A 20,613-nucleotide genomic window follows, 5' to 3' on the forward strand; every position below is an offset into this window, starting at 1 on the left:
TTTAACAGAGATTTTAAATTCAGTATCAGTTCTAATTTTAGTTTATTTTAATTAGGTCCAACTTCATGTCCCACTTCAAAGCGTATCTCATGTCTAATTTTGAGTCCAATTTAAAGTTCAAATTCAAGTTCCACCTTTAGGTTGATTTATGTATTTTGGACAAGCGTTACGCGTACTCTATTTTGGACATTTCCATTTGATTTTGCCGTAAATGTCCAAAAAAGAGTACGCGTAACGCTTGTCCAAAATACATAAATCAACCTAATTAAAGGGTGGCGCATGTGCTCCACTCGATAACATTTAATTTAAAAAGAATCCTCGACTGTGAACCATTTGTGGAAATTTTTCAACTTTTAGTTAAGATCTGATAGATCAATCGTTATTTTTCCTTCGGTTAAAAATAAGCCTGTTCTGAAACATGGTTTGGTATGTTGCTGTTTCGTCGTAATTGCCTATTCCCGTCCTATCCAACACAAATTATTAAAAATATCAGTATTTTTATGACACACAATGCAAAACTAGTTATTCCCTAATATTTTAGTTTGTTGTCTATTATACGCGATCAATCAAAGTGAGCTGAGATCTTTTGAAATGCTTTTTATCATTAAAGAAGTCCTGCCAGCCCAATTTCCTACGTTTTTTCGTGCGACGAAGAAGAAAATGTCGACTAATCGCTTTAATTTCCGTCATTCATACATGAAATAACTCACGCAAGGCATTGTCGTTATTCTACAGCCAGGAAAGCTTACCTGACCTGCAGAAATTTTGCAGAATAACATTTGTCATGCCGTCCTACACAAATACATGCGCGTTAGCTTCGTAAACCTTGTTGTGGTTTTTAGTTCGGACGATGAAAAATTTTGATGGACGGATTTCAAAACGGTACGACGAATGTAAGAAATAAAGTCAGTTGCGTAATTTCAATAATATGCTTTAATAATCACTTTTCAGTGATTTCAAAGTTCACGGATCGGAAGGTAAGTGTGTTTTAGTCAAATCAGCACAAAAACTTTTGGAATATTCATTAAATCCATCCAACAAATGCTGAAAATTAGAATGTACTACGACGGGAATTCGAAATAAACCCTAATTATTGACAGTTCGATAGTTATTCCACATACAGGGAGTACATATACAGTTGACATACATACTGCAGAAGTAAGCTTCCTTCCTTACTTTGGCATTTACTACCTTTGAGAGTCAAATAACTATCCATCTGTCAAAATAGGAAATGCGTCACAATTTAAGGGGAAACAGCAATCAAGCCATGAAATTTTAACCAAAAGTTAAAAAACTTCGAAAAATGGTTCCTGGTCTCAGAAGCTCGGAATTTTGCGAAAATAATTTGTTTGCGTAAAAATAGATCTCCCATTCTACGATTGTTTGATTTTTTTCAGGGCAAAACATGCCGGTGTAAGTTCGGTGCTTCACTTTCTGATTATGTCTGGGCATGCTAGTGGTGATCTTGTCTCATGCTATGCAGCTCTTTAAAGTGATATTCGGAGCCCACAATATAGGTTAGCAAATTTGAAAAGTATTTAGACGGTTTCATGCTTATGAAAGTTGAAACCCCCAGCTTTTACAGTAGCGACGTTTTATTGCGTCGGGTTTGTTCCGGAGTGCACTGGAATGCTTAGGTGTATGATTGCTTTTCATCCATTGTTGCTACTCGGATCGTTACAATATTGGTACTAAAATAAGCAGAAAAATCTATAGAAAGTAAATTTGAATTCAAAGCGGTATTTTTTTTCAAAATTTTTAGTTGGCTAAAAAGCAAAGCTATGGGCTTAAACGTCTTTCTAAGACTTGACCCTTCTTTATCAACAGGCGGGGCTAGTACAACAACCCTACTGACTCTATTAGCAGCACCACCTAGTCGAGATTCGAACATACGACGCCTGGGTTGTTAGACCAGCATCGTTCCTTTAATCAACTATGTTCCCTCATAATTATTTAGCAACAATAATAATATTCTATTTGGTATTTTTGATAACAAAAGTATGCAAAAATTTTGAAACCTGTCTGCGTCGTTTTAATACTTTATAATTTAGGTTAACTTCCTCAGTATAGAGATAAATAAAAATCAATCTTATAATAAACATTTTTTTTTCTAGATTTCAACCTACACCGCAGATCATTATTAGAGGTTTCATGGGTACCATCGAGGAAGCACTTAAATACTTGCAACGAGATTACTACATTTCTCTGACCGGATATCTATGCAAGGTAACTCTAACATTAGGCGCATTCCAGGAAAACAACAAATAATTTGATCCGTTGCAGGATAAATCTGATACTGGCGTTCGTAAGCTGCTCGAAGATGGCCGGCTACCGCTGGAGCGTCTGCTGGTAGAGACGGATTCACCCTTTATGTATCCCAATACTCGAGCTTCCAAACTGCCTCAGCACGTGAAAACTGGTCTAACCGAGCGGTCGCTTCTCTATTTGCACCGATATTGTACCTTCCAGCGTAACGAACCCTGCAGTTTGCCGGCAATTGTGGAAATGATCGCCGCATTCATGAACAAAAAACCAGAAGACGTGGGTCTTGCAACAGCGTTCAACGCCCTTAAACTGTTTGGGTTATCTCAATGATAGACACAAAAGTAATAACGACGATTTAAACAAAACGAAAACGATTTCATTTATATTTCAACGAATGATAATTTTGTTATCATAACTAATTTTAACGCAGTTTCTTTTACATACCTATCAAACAATTGTTAAGTTGGTTCTATTTAAGTCTTGCCTGATGTTAGTTATCGAAATAACCTGGAACCTTAGCGTTACTCATTAGATGACGGATCCAAAATATGCTCCAAGAGCTTTTTTACAATGTTGCGGAATCCAGTCAAATTGTTTTGTTCTACACATTTAGACGTATTTAAGGGTAGCTGTAGTTATAAGCTTTGATATAAACATGTGTTAACTGAATTTAATTGTTCTATATGTGAAGCGAAAGACTGAAGTTACTAAGATGAGTTGGTTAGAAAACATCAACCAAAATATAATACCACTTCTAATCTCGCGAGAATTAGAAAATCAATCAACGATAGTATAACGAAATCCACTTTGAAATCATCGCTCGTCCCACAAGAAACAGCGTTCGAGCAGGGAACAATCTCAATAGAATTATTAGAACAAACAAAACACATTCCTTGTTGTAAACGGCAGTTTCTTGAGCGGCGACCGAGTTCGCATATGTTACTCATATGGATAACTAGAAGCTTGTAGGATATAGTAAATTTCGTGACACTGTTGTGCTAATTGGCAGCAACTGTCATACAGTTCCGAGTGCTCTCATTTGCTTACATATTTATTAGATTGGGAATAAGAAATTAACAGTTGAAAATAATTGTTGTTCACTAGGTTATACTACGCATGTGCATTGTAGAGGAAAAATAAATAAATAATGCATAGTAAGAGAAGTGCCATAAAGAGGTCCCTTTGTGTAACGGACGAATTTGCATATGATATGTGACACCCTGTATTCATCATCTAATTAGTGAGATTGAAATAAAGGTATATTTTTATATAAAAAAATAAATTTATTATCCACATCAGTCGAAAGTAACAGTTTCCACAATGCTGTTTGGATCATCTAATCGGATGCTGTGGTTTTTATTGTTGTAATATCGCTTCTCGAAGCCGCATTGCTTACACCGGACTTCTAGATAGCTTAGCTTTTTGTGCTGAAAATCCCGAAAGTCTGCGGTTGCAATAGGACATAAGGCTACTCCACAGCGTGTGCAAAGTGTACGTTTTACAGCGGGCTCTCTGAGTAGAAAACATAAAGTTTGTATAACAATAATAGCGAATTCGTTTATTCTCGACTAAGGAATACTTACATCCGCAGTACTGCCTTTTTTCCAATAGATTTCACGAGCTTCCCGTAGCTGCCAGATAGAGCCGGCACCGACTCGGCCATCAACATCGAAGCCTGATACAGGAAATTCATCCGCTCATAAATATCTCGTCCTGGACATAGACGTGCATGTTTCTTATTGTGATTGCCGTTTCCATTTGTTTGCCGATTGTTGTTTCCATTGCTAGCATTTGCTTTAGCCTTGACTTTACCGCTGCTAGAAGTTTTGTTCTCGGACATGATTGAACTGGTAGAAAATTTACTGAACAAAAATTAATTAGAATAAGATTAACACGTGTTTGAAATTGTGTTATGAAAAAGTGCTATACCAAATAGCGACCTTGTTTTACGACGTTTTTGTACGATTTGCGGTTCGGTTTTGTGTCCTGCACACATGGAGTGGTTTCAATTGTGCTTCTAAAATATAATTCAAAATTGAATTTCGCAAAATTGCGTCATATTCTACCCATATCAGTTCGATTTTGGGAAATAAGGGAACTGACTTTTAATTTTAAAGTGAAAGTTGAGGAATCACTACGGTTTTTCAAACCAATTTTTTCATGTTGACTTATAAATTCAGGCGCAAATTTCGTTCCGAATTTTCTACATTTTCATTATCTTAAAGACAAAAATCTGGATTCTGTTGTTGAAAAAAATGTTAATATATTTTAATACTGCAAAACTTTTGGTTTTTAAACCTTACAAGTATGATTTCTCAAAAGCTGCCAAAGTGAATATCTTACTGCTCACGAAAACTTGAAAATCAATTTCAAACTTTCATTTGGCTCCATAATTCCGATAATTTTTGGAGATTTGATAACTTTCAAACACACTACAACTCCTTGGAAACGGATTCATCATAAGAAAAGACTTGGCAAAATTCATCTATTAAAACGATCGTCGTCAAACTTTCAGAGAATAAAATAAAACTAAATAAATTTAACTTTTCCATGCCGGGTTTTCAATTTTATTAGCATATCCAAATGCACGAGCCTTCGTTTTAACACTACTCATAAGATCTTGTGTTTGGACCAACTGTGTTTGTGCGTAAATCCATTTTTTCTTCATATCTTCTTACGATTTCAGTTTTTTGGGACATTCCCGAAGTGCTTGCTTCATGATGGCCCATCACGTTTCATGTGACAGGAGTTCTGGCGCTATTGGGGGATTGAAATTCTTTGGCACGAAATTGACCTCCTTCGCTTTGTAGCACTCCAACATCTTTCGAGTAACGGCATATAATGGCGATGGACGCATAAGATTATTGTGTGGTCTCAGAAGTGGAAATAGACGATTTTCTAGGCACTTCTTTAGGTATACTTCTTTAATCATCCCGGTTGTCACGAAGGCGGTGCTCCACTTTCGATATGAACAAATTGCTTGCTAAAACATGTATTTTTTGGCAAACTTTGACATCTTCCGCTTCCTAACGTCTCCAGGTACTTCGGCTTTATCACAATACAAATAAACTGAGATCTATTTTGACCACTGAAGTAATTCGCATCCGGACATTCTTTAGTATAGGAATAAAAAGACCTTTGTTTTCGTCAATAGTGATTCAACTTTCGACACTTTTTTGGAGCTCATATTTTACTCGGGTAAGTTCGAATGGACTTATTTAGATTTTCACTATATAAAAAACTTGTTGAAAATTTTTCATAGATCTGTAATAGAAAAATCTGGTTTTCTATCCAGTTTTAACTTTGTGAATTCAACTAACGGGTGACAACTAAAATTTTGAATTTTTTTCGATGCCCCTATGCACAACAAACGGACTTAGAGAGAAATGAGAATGTGTATGTGTTAGTTCTCTCTCTCTCTCTCTCTCTCTCTCTCTCTCTCTCTCTCTTGTAAGTGTTTTGCTCAAAACGGCGTCAAAACAAGAAGCATTTCGAGGCATTTCTACGAATTGCACAAAGATCTCGGCAAAAAGTGTACGAATGTTGCGGCTTCGACTATTTACCATATCCTTAGATTCTCAACAACTACTGGCAAGCAAGGTATGGACGCAAAAGGACTTCGTTCTTTTTCTCGTACCTTCAATAACAAGGATTTCGTGAGCCAACGGGATGCTGCAAATAGATTCAACTGTTCCCAATAGTACATCTGCAAAACATTGAAAAGAGTTGGAATAAAGTGCCGAAAAAAGACAATAGCTCCGGAATACACAGATGGTCAGCAAACGGTTCAGAATAACCCACTCGATTTCATTTGTACCCAAAAACCACAACCTGACAAATCTGCCTCAGTGTCGCCCAATCGAAGATTCCTTCGGGATTTTGAATTTCTTGATGTACAAAAATAACTGGAGAACCACGAATTGCAAACAGTTGACTGGTAGAATCAAGAGATGCATTCGCAAGGTTGACATAACGGCCATGCAACAATCTTGTACCGATATCAAACGGAGGTTTCGCCGAACAGCCGATTACGGACCGTTTTCAAATGTTCACTTTTTTTTTTTCAACAATGGAAAATGTAATCTATAAATGTATTTCAGTAAACCAGATCTTCTTCAAGTATCTTTGTTTTTTTTGACGAGCTTGAGAAATAACTGCCAAAATTTTAGTTGCCACCTGTTAAGAGAAATTTTACGTTTTTCTCGTTGGTTTCCTACATATATGTCTGTTGCTGTTGAATATGTTTATATTTTCCTCCTGAATTCAATTGTATAACGTTTTTTGACGCTCAGTTCGAGCAAGCTTTTATTGCATTATGTGATTGCACATTGATTTTATTCTGGAATATTTTGAATTCTTCCGCATTAGTTATTTCTATGAACAGCTTCATGTAGTCTATATATACAAGAAAACGTATTGACTTAAGAGAGGAAAAGTCATTTACGTACAGGATGAAAAGAAGACGATCCAGGTGAGAACCTTGTGGAACTTTGGACTGACTTGTAATGCTTGGAAATAGCCATATTTTTCAATTTAAAGAATAGCAATATCAATTTTATCAAATGTTTTACTGAAGTCAATGTAAACAGCTTTTACTGAGTTGAAGCAATGTCGTGAGAATTGTTTGCTAAGTTTTTTACTTCGATTTTCGCCAACAGCACTGCATCTGAATTAAACGCCGAGACAGCTACCGAATCGGTACCGCTTGATCCGATTGATTTGAACACCTTTGAAGTTACTACCGAAATGATTATGCAGACGGCAACAAAACTGAAAGCTTAATTTTCCGCGGGTTCCGATGGGATTCCTGCAATTATTTATACCCGCTGTGCAAACGTTTTGGCGGAACCATTATGTCATATTTTTAACCGGCTGTTTGAGCAATTTCCGTCAATTTGGAAACAGTCCTACAAGTTTCCGGTTTTCAGAAGCGGCGATAAGGAATTATCGTGGCATAACTAGTCTCTCAGCGTCATGCTAGTTGCTCGAAATAATAGTAAGCTCTGTTATTCTCTCTCATACGAAAAGCTATATCTATGTCGAACAACATGGATTTATGCCAGGACGCTCCGCTTGCACTAACCTTATTGATGTTACGTCGTTACTTGTAGTTTCTCACACATGGAGCAGAAGGCCCACATCGATGTAGTGTACACTGATTTAAAGGCAGCGTTTGACCGTATTGACCATCGGATACTTTTACGAAACCTTTCTCGACTTGGTGCATCACCAAACTTTACTGAGTGGCGGTCAAACACTATGTGTGCAGCTCAGCTGTTTATCCAACCCATTTTCAAATAAATCTGGTGTACCACAGGCAGCAACATGAGCACACTGCTTTTCTCGCTGTACTTCAATGACATCGCTTTGCTTCTGGATGACGGTTGTAAGTTAATGTACGCAGACGATCTGAAGTTGTATCTAGTTGTACGGTCAATTGAAGATTGCCGCAAAAGCTGAATATTTTAGTGAATTGGTGTCCCAAGAACTGGCCGATTGTTAGTATTTCAAAGTGTCAGGTTTGATCGCCTTGCTAACCCTGTTATTTTCGAATTAAACATTGATGGTCAGCACTTGAAAGGGTTGAAAAAGTCACTGATTTTGGCGTTATTCTCGATGCAAAAGTTAACTGCAACATGAATCGCTCGGCTATTATTTCTACAGCAACTTAGCAGCTCGGTTTTATTTCGAAAATTGGACGAGATTTTAAGGAACCATCCTGCTTGAAGGCTTTGTACTGTTCCCTGGTGAGACCACTATTAGAAAGCACGTGTCCTACTTGAAAACTGTCCATATCAAATCAACTAACTTAGAATTTACGAGTTGAACGAGTGCAAAAGAGTTTCATTCGTCTAGCGTTACGTGATCTTCCCTGGCTAGATCCTGATCGCTGCCGCCTTATTGGGCTTGACATCTTAGATTGTCACAGGAAAATTCAGCAGGCCATGTTTATTGTCGAAATATTGAATGGAGAAATTGATTCAACGAACATTCTTTCGTCGTTCTATCCGCTTTGCTGGATTGCTACAACCTCAACTGCACCGTACAACTTTCGGATTCAACGAATCTATTGCAGCGTGTATTCGAACGTTTTCTTCGGTGGAGCACATGTATGCATTTGGAGAACCATCACACAAATTTTATCAACAAATTTAAAATATATGTGATGAAAATTGTATTAATGTATTTTTGTAAAGATGATGGGGTATTTATGCCTACGTGAGGATGACCTCAACTTGGTTTTCCCCATCCAATCATTTCTCCATGGAGACCAATCAGATCGGATTGATAGAAACTTAATAATAATAATTTCGAAATACGAGAGATAATGACTCCACGATACATACGTATGTCAGTCTTGGTACCAAATTTGAACATTGGTACTAAGCAAGAATATCACAAAACTTCTGGAAAAATTCCTTTTTTCATATTGAACAGTTGTGAACAGTAAACGGGCAGTGAATTCTTCCGGCAGAATTTTCAATAATACAGTAGACATTTTGGCTGAGCCGGATCCTTTAAGAGCGTCCAGGTTCTTTAGTGCAGTGTAAATTTCATGCTCAGATATGTAGTCTACAGATGTACTTTGTGAATGTTCTGCAAAAATTAGTTATTCCTAGTTATTAGTAGCTACGCTTACCAAGTAGTCGTTGTGACCATGGGACTGGCAACCCTATCCCTACTCAATGTGTTTGACAGTAGCCAACATCTATTGTCGGCGTGGGTATTATTTGCAAAAATCTGGCTAAGATTTGCAAATACTACCCATCTCCCAGCATACCGGCTTTGCAAAGTGAAACAAACAGAACGTATAGCGGTGTAATACTGTTTCATTTCCTCAAATGGTTAGATGTTGACTGTAAAAACATGGCTGCCTAGCAGGACCGTGGTTGTGACTCCTACCTTTTGTCCAATACTGGAAGATGCACGGGTCGAACCAAACTATAATCTGAGATTATAATAGCGTCCCTTCGTCAATTGTAAAAGAACTACCGTTCCAAAAAAGAGATTTTAGCGTTAGGACAACAAAAACCAACTTTTTTTTTCTTAATAAGATAGTGTATTAAAAGAAATCCCTAATAATAAATATACAAAATATAGTTGCTTAAGTAAACAGTACGGTTGATGTATATCTACAAAAAGAATATTCAACAGAAAGTATTAACATTTAAAATACTGATCAGAATTCACTGGACGGATACGGAATACGGTGAATCTTTAACATTTTCACTTATTATCACTACGTGGTAGCTAACCGCGACTATCTATACAACACCAAAGTGAACCACTTTGATGTTGGGAATCTTTTTGGGATCCTCATTATTTTCCTGCTCGTTACTATTGCCGATGATATCTGCAATTGAGAAATTAGCGATGCAGAAAACCGGACGTGGTTGTGGATAAGCTGTATTGAACAGAATGTGCTTTACCTTGCATAGGAGTAAAATCTTTGAGATAGTCATCGTTTGGATGGCACAAAGGTAAGCTTTCGGCTAGTTCCCGTCGTGGGTCTGCTATTAACGGATTGTACGATGGTGATTTGCGGACTTTTTCAGCTAGCTTGTCTTTTCGCGGAATTTCCTGCAAGTTTTCTGTCAGAGTTAGTTTTCATTTTTCATAAATAAGCATTAAGCACTTACCGGCACTACGGCTACTGTTACGGTGTCAGAAAATTTTACCTTATTTTTTTCACCACTCTCTTTACGTGCTGAAACAAATGAGTTTCCTCCCATTTGTTGATGCTGTTGGAGGAAATTGCCTGATGATGTTCCCGGCATAATAGATAATGAAGAATTTGTACTGTTGGAGAGAATCGAAGCCGTGACAAGTGGTTCCTTTCGTCGTGTCGGGTATCGGGTACGATCGATAATGTCCAATTGCTGTTGCTGATGGTGAAACTTGGACTGTGATTTAGACGGTATATTGCCAGATATCAGCGGGTATTGATGAATCACAGTGCGAGGAGCATTAGCATTTGCACTAGAACTATTCGATGGAATGCTTCTGAACTGTGGTTGCGTCTGCGAGGTAAACCACTGCTTTCTGGGGCGTCGCGCTAAATCTGGTTCATCTTGCATTATAGGGATTCCAATGGTTTGATCAAGTATGTTAGTTGGTGGACATTTTAAAACATTCGGAGAAGGAAGTGATCCTAGGGGCTTGGGTATCACATCTATCACTACATGTTGTCCATTAGGAGGGGGTCTAGTTGCCGCTGGATTATCCACAAAGTCTACGAAAAAGGGTTGTCGCGGGTTTCGAGAAGATATATCAAGTTGTTCCATAGACAGACTGCCAACTGCTGATGAATACATCCTGGCAGCTTTCTCGCGAGGATTCAAACGACTTCGAACATTTCCGCGTTGGACGGGAGATCCGAAATATGGAGATGTATTATCTCCAATTGAAAGTAGATTGCTAGAGCTAAAAGATTTTCCTTTTAGCTTTGTCTGGCTAACCTTAGACTGTTGCTGCTTGGATAATTTTAAAGCTGTTGCAGTTTGGCTGCGCTGCATTACTGTTGTTGGATTCTTTTTAGGTACATACGGCAAAGGCGGTCGATCATTACTGAATTCTGCTTTTGTGCGGATCTTGGCGGTAGATGTCCTCGTTGTAGTGCTACTACTACTACAACTCTCAGTTGTTTTAGGTAGAGGCGGATGCTTCGGGCTGCCGTTTCGAATTTGCGATGACTTTGAGGAGCTGGAAGACGTAGAACAAGATTTGAAGCTCGTTGCATCTTGAGTGGTTAATTTAGCAGCACGGGGAGGCATCTGTAGAATCTCTTGTCCCGATTCCTCGTCACCTTCCTCGTTGTCTTCATCGTCATCGAAACTATCTGCACATAATGAGCAGGAAGAATGCGAACACAACGAATCTGCAACAAAAGTTAACGCTGGTTACGTAATACTTACAATTTATAGGTCATACTTACGCTCACTATCGCTGCGATCGGTGCATATCCGGTTTATATCGTCAACTTTTTTTAGTGCTTCTTTTGCTAGCTCTAGGTCTCCATCTGCTTTAGCTTTATCATGCAATTTGAGGAACAAATCTGCATCGTTGATATCGATTGCTAACTGATATGCCTTATTATATGATTTGTTGCGCAGCAAATAGTGGAAGAAACGTAAGGTTATATCATTGACTTGATCGCCAAATTCCACTTCAGTCTCATAACATAAAGGTTTCACAGGTACCAGAAAGCTGCCAAGGGCCTTTTGCAGCTGCAATTCTCTTTCTGTGCTTAGCGTTTGCTTGAAAATAAAGTTCGCTATACGGTGTAACGATAGAAGGCACATGGCTCCGTACGTGTCCCAGTTGAGACTTAGTAAAATGTTGATTGCCTTTTCCACCTGGTTTAATGATATATATTTGTGGATCAGCACATCCGCTGTCAAACCGGATGTATGAACATCACCCTTTAGCCCAGCACTGCCGATAAATCGCAAGCACCCGATAGGACCATTCTCAAATGCAAGCAACAGAAATGAATCCGTAACGGCATACTTTTCGCAGTGCTCTGTAATATCCGGTTTTCTGCTCCAACATAGTTTGGCAAGATTGGACGGATGGGAGAAATAATTCGACAGATCCAGCATGCTCGATGGTACAACATCTTCGCTGGCCAGCTGAGCCCGGATACAGGACAATGCAATGTCGAAACACTGGAATTGACCTTTTTCGTTGGCGATCATCACAACCGACGAATCGCTATGCCATGAGATAAACATGGGAATCTAAAACCAGAAAAAACAGTCAAACTAAATGTCATGTTGGTAACCATTTAAAATCTCCGATTGCAGAATTCTTTTATTAGTAGAAATCTTGCACTGCCAACTTCTACTTAAGAACAAATGTTGGCCAGTTTACCAAAATGAAAACTGCATAAAACGTGATAGGTAATAAACTCCATTAATTTAGCATATGCTAAAATTTCTACTATATACAAATATTCGCAGTTTTGTCAGGGTAACGAAATATGGTTAAACTTACGAATGCTGCCTTTACTAGATGTGTGATGCCTCGGCCTTCATCGAAAAGAACAACCGAACCGTCGATGCAGCCTAGCATTAACTTTTCATGATCAGGACTGAATGCGTTGCAGCAGACTTGCGTTTGCAAAGGAATCGAAGTCACAGCTACGCGCCGCATTTTAGTTTTGTGGATTTGATATATACAACTATCAATAGTGACATCACCCTATAAGAAAGCACACATTGCAGTCACATACCTCAATTCAAAAGTAAAAGCTATCGTCTCAATATTTTACTGCATTTACCTTTTTGGAAACTTTCTGCTCAACAGAATGAACTTGAAATCCGTTCATTAGCGAAAAGTCCACTGAAACTGGATCATATTCTGTCCAATAATAACATAGCAATTCCATTTTAGATCCGCTCAATTTGTACACGTGTAGGTTGGCTCGATCCTGATCCTTAACTGTTGGTCGCCATGGGTATACCTCATTTTGGGAGGATTTAGTCCATACAATAACTAGATCTTGAGAGCTACTACATACAAGGTGCTTGGGGATTTTCCTAGTCGTTGGTCCTCCTATAATGACGTTGTAAATCTTTGGATCCATCAGACCAATTTTTTCAAGGCTGTTTTTCTTCGGTGTTGGTTTCTGCAGATGCACAAAAGTGATCTGATTCTCATTATACGAAATAAGTATATGTGTCTGAGTAATGACAACATCAGTGATCTGCTCCGAGATAAGTTTACCGATAAAATATTTATCGAAATAAATCCGACCGATATTTCCATTGAAAGGATTGATTAATACGTGTATTAGTAAGCCGTTACACAACATTATCTGCAGTATAATGTTGTTTTTCCACTTGCAGAAGACAATCCTCTTTTGTCGCAATTCTTCCTCCAGCATCCGCAATGCATTTCGAAGCTTGTTTGGCTTTTTGTTATCTACGTTTAACTTAAACCCTCGTGATTCAAAGTACAACTTTTTGCCATCCGAATACGTCGATTTAGCATTTTCCGATCTTTTTTCCAAGTACCTAAAAGCAAATTCAGACCAGCGAATAAGTGACATAACATAATAACGACCATTTAATATGTGGTTTATCATTGTTGTTTGCTTAAGCCTGTGAGAAACTGAAGAGCAGTTTCTGCAAAGTGGTTCAAGCAGACACGCAAAGAGCAAATGAAAGACAATAGCCTCACAGCCGATGGGAAAGACTTGGCGTAATCGATTAAGAAATCTCTGACAAGCAACATTCTCAGCTCGAGATCATCTTTATCATATGCCCTTGCAATAGATCCACAGCCTAGATGGATACATACTTGGTTGCTCCAAGATCACTGTCCTTGATGATGATGTCCTCCTTGGTGGACCAGAATCGCAGTTCGCTCAGCAATGTTAACATTTTCCGAGGCGTTAACAGTAATAAACACTACATTCGGGAGCAACATCGAACTAACACAACAGAATAACCGATCGTCGAAAACACTTTTTCTTTTAGCACTTCTTTAGTTGCTTTTATAGCAATACTAATTGACTATCAAATGTAGCAAAAATTACATTTTTTTTATATCAAAAACGAATAATATACGCGTCGTCAATAAATATCGAATACCTGTTGATCAAATCAAGGAGCCATCTTTCTTTACTGTTTTCCATTAAAAACTTGCGTTGACGAAGATTTTGAAGCCTGCTCGCACTTATACAAAATATCGAAACTAACTGTCAATTTAGGATTGCTGGCAAAAGCAAAAATATATTGCTCTTTCTTTTTCTCCAACAAAAACATCAGTGTTAGTTTCGTGAGATACTTGTTGCGCTGCTGTCAAAACTAAATGAGAAGGTGAGATAAAATAATGAGAGCGAGAGAATTGACGGTGCGTTTAGTACTTGAATTAGTCTGTACTGCCCTGTGCCGAAGACTGTAAAACAAACAATAACACAGAACAGAAGTGGAAGTATAGAAATCCGAACACGTACATGATACTTTTTACAGATACTAGCAAACCTGGCGGTAGCGAGTCACTTTTTTCCACGAAAACACATGAACGCATACGAATGCACACGAAAGCATGTGAAAGCTGCTATGCGATTGGGAGCGAGCGTTCTGCTTATATTCGCTATGTAAGCACAAATCGATCTCTTGTACTCTCATGGAACTGCCATATGGAAAGTTTGTGAAGATTTGGTGCAAAGTTTTGTCTATCCTTTTCACTCTTTAACAAACCTGTGCCCGACTTCACAAATAGAACAAACTTGGGAAGGTGGCAGCACCGTTTCGCGTACATAGCGAATTGCTGTTATTTGCTTTTATGCAAAAAACTTCCCAAAGAAAAATAATAACAAAAAAGACTCTGTTACCAGTTTTGATCGCCGAATCGTTCGGACCGAGGTTCGGACTCCCACCTCTGTTCTGCGACAATAACATTTATCGTTGTTTCAACGTCTCATTTGCTATCCACCTTTTCGCACTGGCATGAAAACAGCGATGACCGCACCAACCAGCGTACAGATAAAGAACAATGAGCAACTTTGACAATGAAGTTCCCGATTCCCGACTTTTTTAACGAGTAGGGAAATCTGCTATCAGACACCTGAGAAGACAACTCTAGGAGTGGGGTTTGGTATCCCGACCCCCCTACTGGGGCGTCAGCACTTTATCGGTATTACTTCAGGGAGGGGCTATTGTACTTAACGCACACTCTTAGATACTGGACTGTGGTAGTTAGGCTGTTTATTTGCCGTTGATCGGCTTTCCAGCGGTTTTGTAGCTCAAGTACGATCTGGGTAGCAGCCGTATTGACCGCTCCCCAGACGTCCGAGCTAGAACACATCCTTTGGACTAAGTTATCCGAAGTAGTGTCCTGTCCGCTCACTGCTATCCTGTTGCTTCTCACGCCCGCGAAACGAGGGCATATAAAGAAAGCATGTTCATCAGTTTCCTCAACGTCCACGCATTCGGGACACGCGGGGGACTCCGCATGCCCAAACTTGTGCAGATACTGTCTAAAACCACCATGCCCTGACAGGATTTGTTTCAGGTGGAAGTTGACTACGCCGTGGCGCCTGTAGACCCACCCGGATAGTTCCGGGATAAGTCGATGTGTCCACCGGCCTTTTGTGTAATTAGACCATGCCCGCTGCCATGTGGTCATCGAGGTCGATCTTGTTGTACTCCGTATGCCTCTAGTTCCACGTTGGTTGAAGCACTCTACGTCCTCGCTGATGATGATACCAATAGGCATCATACCCGCAAAGACGCAGATTGCGTCATGTGAAACTGTGCGATACGCACTCGCCACTCTTAAGCACATGAGACGATAGATGCTTTCCAGCTTGGCTAGATAGCTTTTGGTACCTAACGCCGATGACCACACCGGTCCGCCATACCTGAGTATGGACTGCACCACGTTGGCTAATAGCCTTCGCTTGCTGCCATATACCGCAGAGTTATTAGACATCATATGAGACAATGCCGAAATAGCTGTGGAAGCCTTCTTGCAGGCATAGTCGACGTGGCTCCCAAACTTGAGCTTGTCGTCGACCATGACTCCCAGGAGTTTTAAGAACCGCGTTGACGAAATAGTGCAGTCCCCGACGCTGATATTTGCTTGCTGCACCGACTTGCGGTTGTTCGCCACGATAATCTCCGTTTTATGATGCGCTAGGTTCAGTTTCCTGGATCGCATCCAATCTTCAACAATGCTTATAGAGTGGGTAGTGATAGATTCACCGTAGACTTCCAAGCTGATGTCACCCGCAAAGCCGACAATCACCACCCCTACCGTCATACATGACGTTCTACAACACCGGGCCCAATATGGAACCTTGCGGAACCCCTGCGGTGATTGGAACGCAGTTCCGACCCTCCTCCGTGTTGTAGCATAGCACGATTCTGAAAATAATTTTCCAGAATCCTGTACAGCGACACCGGCACTTGGACGTTCCGAAGCGAGTGTGCTATGGAGTCCCAGCTTGCGCTATTGAACGCATTTCTCACGTCGAGTGTGACAACTGCGCAATAGCGAATACCTGTCCTCTTGTGCTTGCGGCTGTCTTAGTGACAGACGAGATGGACATGCACCGTAGATTTGCCTTTTCGGAAGCCGAATTGGTTCCTTGACAGACCGTTTGTACCCTGAGTGTACTGTACGAGTTTGTTAAGGGGAACCCTTTCCAGTACCTTGCCGGCAGTATCGAGCAGACAGACGGCCTATATAACGAGGGGACACCCGGAGGTTTTCCCGGCTTCGGCAATAGGACCAGGTTCTGTCGCTTCCATCTGTCCGGGAAGTGGCTAGCTTCCAGCAAAAACATTCCATCAAGAAGACTGGCATCTCTTCGTCGCGCCCATACAAATGTCGAGCAACAGAAGGAACAGCGCACCCCTTCCGACAAAAGTTGAAGCTGTGTGGACATGTATTGGTGAGAAAATATGTATGCGAGCATGGCAATGCATTGCATACGTGTTTGTGTGCATCCATATTCTAATATACACACACTAGTATGTGAAAGTTCAACTTTAACTCGGCAGATAGCATTGCTGTTACTGTCGCTCGACTTTTAGCAGAGTTGCCAGTCTTCTTGATGGGATGTTTTTGCTTCCAGGCATCTACTCATTACTGCCCCGAATAATTCGGGAGCCTCCAGAATACCTGCTCTAATGGCCATATTCGGGATTTCGTCTGGCTCCGGTGCCTTGCTCACCTTTAGGGATTTAGCGATCTCAATGAGACCCTCGTTCGTAACCGTTACTTCCTCCCCGACCTCTAGACCGCCATCGCCCACGTTGCTTTGGATGTTCGGCACGGAGGCCGACCATCCTACGCTATGGTCTGAGATACTGGAACGTCGGCCGTGGGACGACTCAGCGGCCTGAGGCCAGGGCCTTGGCTCGTGGCGCGGAAAGAGGCCCTCGATGATCCGCTCTAGCATCTCTGGCGATCGCTCTGCGGGCGCCATCACGCCCTTGGTCTTTGCCATTAGGACCCTGTAGGCATCACCCCACGGGTTTGCGTTGGCACTGGCACATAACCTTTCAAAGCAGGCTCGCTTGCTAGCTATTATCCCACACTTAAGCGCTGCGCGTGTAGCAACTAGTGCTACTCGACATTCTGCTCTGCCCTCGTCCGAACGAGCTCTTTACATAATTCTCCTTGCACGAAAGCAAGCACCGCGAAGTTCCGCAATTTTTTCTGTCCACCAGTAAACCAGTGACCTACCATACCTCGGTCGGCTTTTCCTAGGCATGGTGGCGTCACACGATCGCGACAGCACCTCAACCAAATGATCAGCGTTCGGGTCAGGCATATCGCGATCACTGCACTCTCTTCGGATCGCTTCCACAAATACTTCGGGATCGAAGAATGATGTCTTCCATCCACGGGTGGTTAGAGTGTTGGCTCTACCCGCCGCCTGCCGCCTGGTTATCTGACCAACACCATAGCGGACTGCCCGATGGTCAGTGTGAGTGTAACCATTGTCTACCCTCCAGTCTCCTATCAGACCAGGACTGCCGAATGTCACGTCGATGACTCTGCACCATTCCTACTTGTACTTGTAGTGCCAACGTTAGCCAGGTCTACGTTGAGCTTTGCCAGAGCCTCAAGCAGAATCCGACCCCTATGGTTCGTACGACGACTTCCCCACTCGACCGCCCAAGCGTTAAAGTCGCCCGCCACAACCACCGGCCTTAGACCAGTTAGCACAACTGATACTCGGTCTACCATCTGCGTAAACTGCTCGATAAACCAACTCGGCGGAGCATAACAGCTGCAGTAGAACACCCGATTCCCGACTTGATACAGATTGTTAGCATCATGTTTACCACAATGAGTCCTGTAGAAAAACAGCGACACTGGCATTCTATATATATTGATTCTACTCTAGTATCCCGCTTACATCCTTTTATTAACCCTAAGCCCCCAGCCGACCCAATAAATCCGACATTTTTTGGAAATATTTGTGGCAGCTGTGATAAATAGGGATGAGCCCCAGAAACATTCATCTATTTATCTTTTACCCCGAATCCCACTTGAAATCACAAAAGTATTTTGACATATACCCACATTTAGAAGTAAACGTGACCGCTGTTCTTTTGCTACTTTATTAAAAAGCCCTACACCACGTCAAGGTTCAGTTTTATCGCAGGAAGAATTCGAAAAAGTGTAAAAGGGCAATTGTTGAGTTGATTATCTATATAGTATTGTTGAAGAAAGTAGTTTTACAACTTTTTATCATTTTTGATATTCACCCTTATTCTGCGAGGCGAGTGACGTCACTATATGGAGTCGCCGCGAATCAGGTGACAATTGTCACCTAGGTGACTCGCTTTGTCACCTAAGTGACAAGGTTTGTCACTTGGGTGACAGGGGTTTGTAACCTCGGCGACTCGACTCGCCGTGGCGAGTCACGGCGAGTGACAATTGTATTGAATCACGTGACTCGCAGAATAAGGGTGATTGACTTATACTGGTCAAGTTAATTTGTACCTACTTCTTACTAGGGAGTAAATGTGTTTTTGTGAAGAACGAACATTAGAAGAAATGGAAAAAAATGATATTTATACAAACTGCGAAAAATAATTAAATGTGCAGGTGGGACTTGAACCCACAACTCTCAATCTCACCAATGTAATGGTGCACTCGACGCGAGATTGAGAGTTGTGGGTTCAAGTCCCACCTGGACAGTTAATTATTTTTCACAGTTTATATATCATTTTTCCCAATTCTTCTAATGTTCGTTCTTCACAAAACAAAACCCGGTTCATTTTTCGGAGTCTCGGGATGTCAAAAGCAATTATCAAGTGCTACTATTTTGAAACCATAATATTGCGACATTTGTCCCTATTTAGACTACCCCAATTTACTACGATTATCACAGTCGAATCTCGCACACGATTTCGCTCAAGGAAAATGAAGTGAAAAGAAGGGCAAGAAGGAAAAAGAAGTCAAACTCATCTAATAAATTGATTAAACTAAACGCCACTCTAGTGTTAGATTAACAGTGCAAAATGCGGCATGTTTCATTAAATGATTATCACAGTGGTCTAAATAGTCATAAAATGGGCAATACCAAAGAAGATACACTTATGTTGTACTTGAGAAAGAAACGTATTCGATTTTTACTGTTTTCCAAATCATTCGTTGCTAAACCAATTTCAATTTTCACGCTGTTAGGTATATGCATATATTGTAGTAACAATATACCTGCAATACATATGCATATGTCTCGAAAGTTTACATACTGTGATAATGGAGATGGCATTTGATAAAAAAAGGATTGTATAGGTAGATATAAATGTATACGCATTTACTTACATTTTTGAATCTTTCTGATTGATCCCTAATGCTGGCCAGTAGTAACTCGAATCAGTTGTGGAATATCACTTTCGTTGAACATACACTGTAGCTCATTTAGGAGCACATTATGCACCGTTTCAAGTTAAAATTATTTGTAAAGCTACAAAACTCAGAAAAACAACTAAATTATGTTGTAAAACTATTTACATTAAACTGTTTTGTTCTCGTAGGATGTTTCAAAACAAAAATAAAAAATATGTCACACTGCTCTTCGTTAAATTTTACTTCTCGCGCGTTTAATTACACTGTTATCGCAAGTTGTGCTTATAGTATCAATAACTACCCAGAACACTTTAGAGCATTTCTAGATAGAATTAACAAAAGGGCGAATGTCACCCCATCGGCAGGCAACCATCCCAATAGAAAATTTTGACAGATGCTGTTTAGCGCATCTACCGACGAAATAGGATGCCGAAGAAATCAACCTATTAAGGCGTGGTACACAAATTACGTAACGCAAAAATTCCGGATTTTTTACCCCCTCCCTCCCCCATGTAACGATAAGTAACGCTTGGCATAGCCCCCCCATTAAATTACGTAACGTTGACCAAACCCCATTTAAAAAAATTACATAAATCGTGTATTTTTTATTTTAACGAATTGAAGAAAATCATATTAAAAACAACAATCAGGCACTGATCCATGTTGAGGTCAATTGGTTTTCAACCATAATATTGTGTCGCCAGCACTAAATTGAACTTCCGAAAAAACGGCAAAGGAATTTTCTGCCGGTACGGTACGTACATTAAACCTAGTGTCGGAGGTAGTGTTGTCGGACACTACAGTGCGCTGTATAGCAAATGAGACGTGCTACACAGCGCACTACTTCCGACACTAGGTCTAATGCACGGTTCGGAAAAAAAACTGTTGCCGTTTTTTCGGAAGCTCGATTTTGTCCTGGTTACACAATATTCGGAAATGTAGTAGGATTTTTGAGTGGTTTTAACCCAAAGGGTCATTCACCATAGTAGGATCGTCTTCATCAGCTACAAACTAGAATTTTGA

The 20,613-nt window shown here is 40.4% G+C and overlaps 3 protein-coding genes across 7 annotated transcripts in view; 1 reads left to right on the forward strand and 2 right to left on the reverse strand.

Annotated features, from left to right (window-relative positions):
* Positions 1 to 3,516, forward strand: part of LOC128741382 (3'-5' ssDNA/RNA exonuclease TatD) — a 28,807-nt gene extending 25,291 nt beyond the window's left edge. For all 5 annotated transcript variants that reach the window (XM_053837165.1, XM_053837168.1, XM_053837166.1 and 2 more), the window contains 2 exons: positions 2,115 to 2,226; positions 2,284 to 3,516. In XM_053837165.1, the coding sequence (XP_053693140.1) occupies positions 2,115 to 2,226; positions 2,284 to 2,595 (424 nt within the window). In that variant the 3' untranslated portion in view covers positions 2,596 to 3,516. The remainder of the gene's footprint in view (positions 1 to 2,114; positions 2,227 to 2,283) is intronic.
* A 44-nt stretch (positions 3,517 to 3,560) lies between these two features.
* Positions 3,561 to 19,699, reverse strand: LOC128741383 (uncharacterized). Its single transcript, XM_053837171.1, has 3 exons — positions 19,567 to 19,699; positions 3,849 to 4,127; positions 3,561 to 3,777 (listed from the first exon to the last, which is right to left on the reverse strand). The coding sequence occupies exons 2-3, from the start codon at positions 4,103 to 4,105 to the stop codon at positions 3,561 to 3,563; spliced, it is 474 nt and encodes a 157-aa protein (XP_053693146.1). The 5' UTR covers positions 4,106 to 4,127; positions 19,567 to 19,699.
* LOC128741380 (WD repeat-containing and planar cell polarity effector protein fritz) lies at positions 9,345 to 13,839 on the reverse strand. The gene is made up of 7 exons (XM_053837164.1): positions 13,570 to 13,839; positions 12,548 to 13,283; positions 12,262 to 12,468; positions 11,201 to 12,005; positions 9,906 to 11,143; positions 9,696 to 9,846; positions 9,345 to 9,619 (listed from the first exon to the last, which is right to left on the reverse strand). Exons 1-7 carry the CDS (start codon positions 13,650 to 13,652, stop codon positions 9,531 to 9,533), a joined length of 3,309 nt encoding a protein of 1,102 aa, XP_053693139.1. The 5' UTR covers positions 13,653 to 13,839; the 3' UTR covers positions 9,345 to 9,530.
* Positions 19,700 to 20,613: the final 914 nt, after the last annotated feature.

This window comes from Sabethes cyaneus, chromosome 3, assembly GCF_943734655.1.
Source record: "Sabethes cyaneus chromosome 3, idSabCyanKW18_F2, whole genome shotgun sequence".
Classification (NCBI taxonomy): Eukaryota; Metazoa; Arthropoda; class Insecta; order Diptera; family Culicidae; genus Sabethes; species Sabethes cyaneus.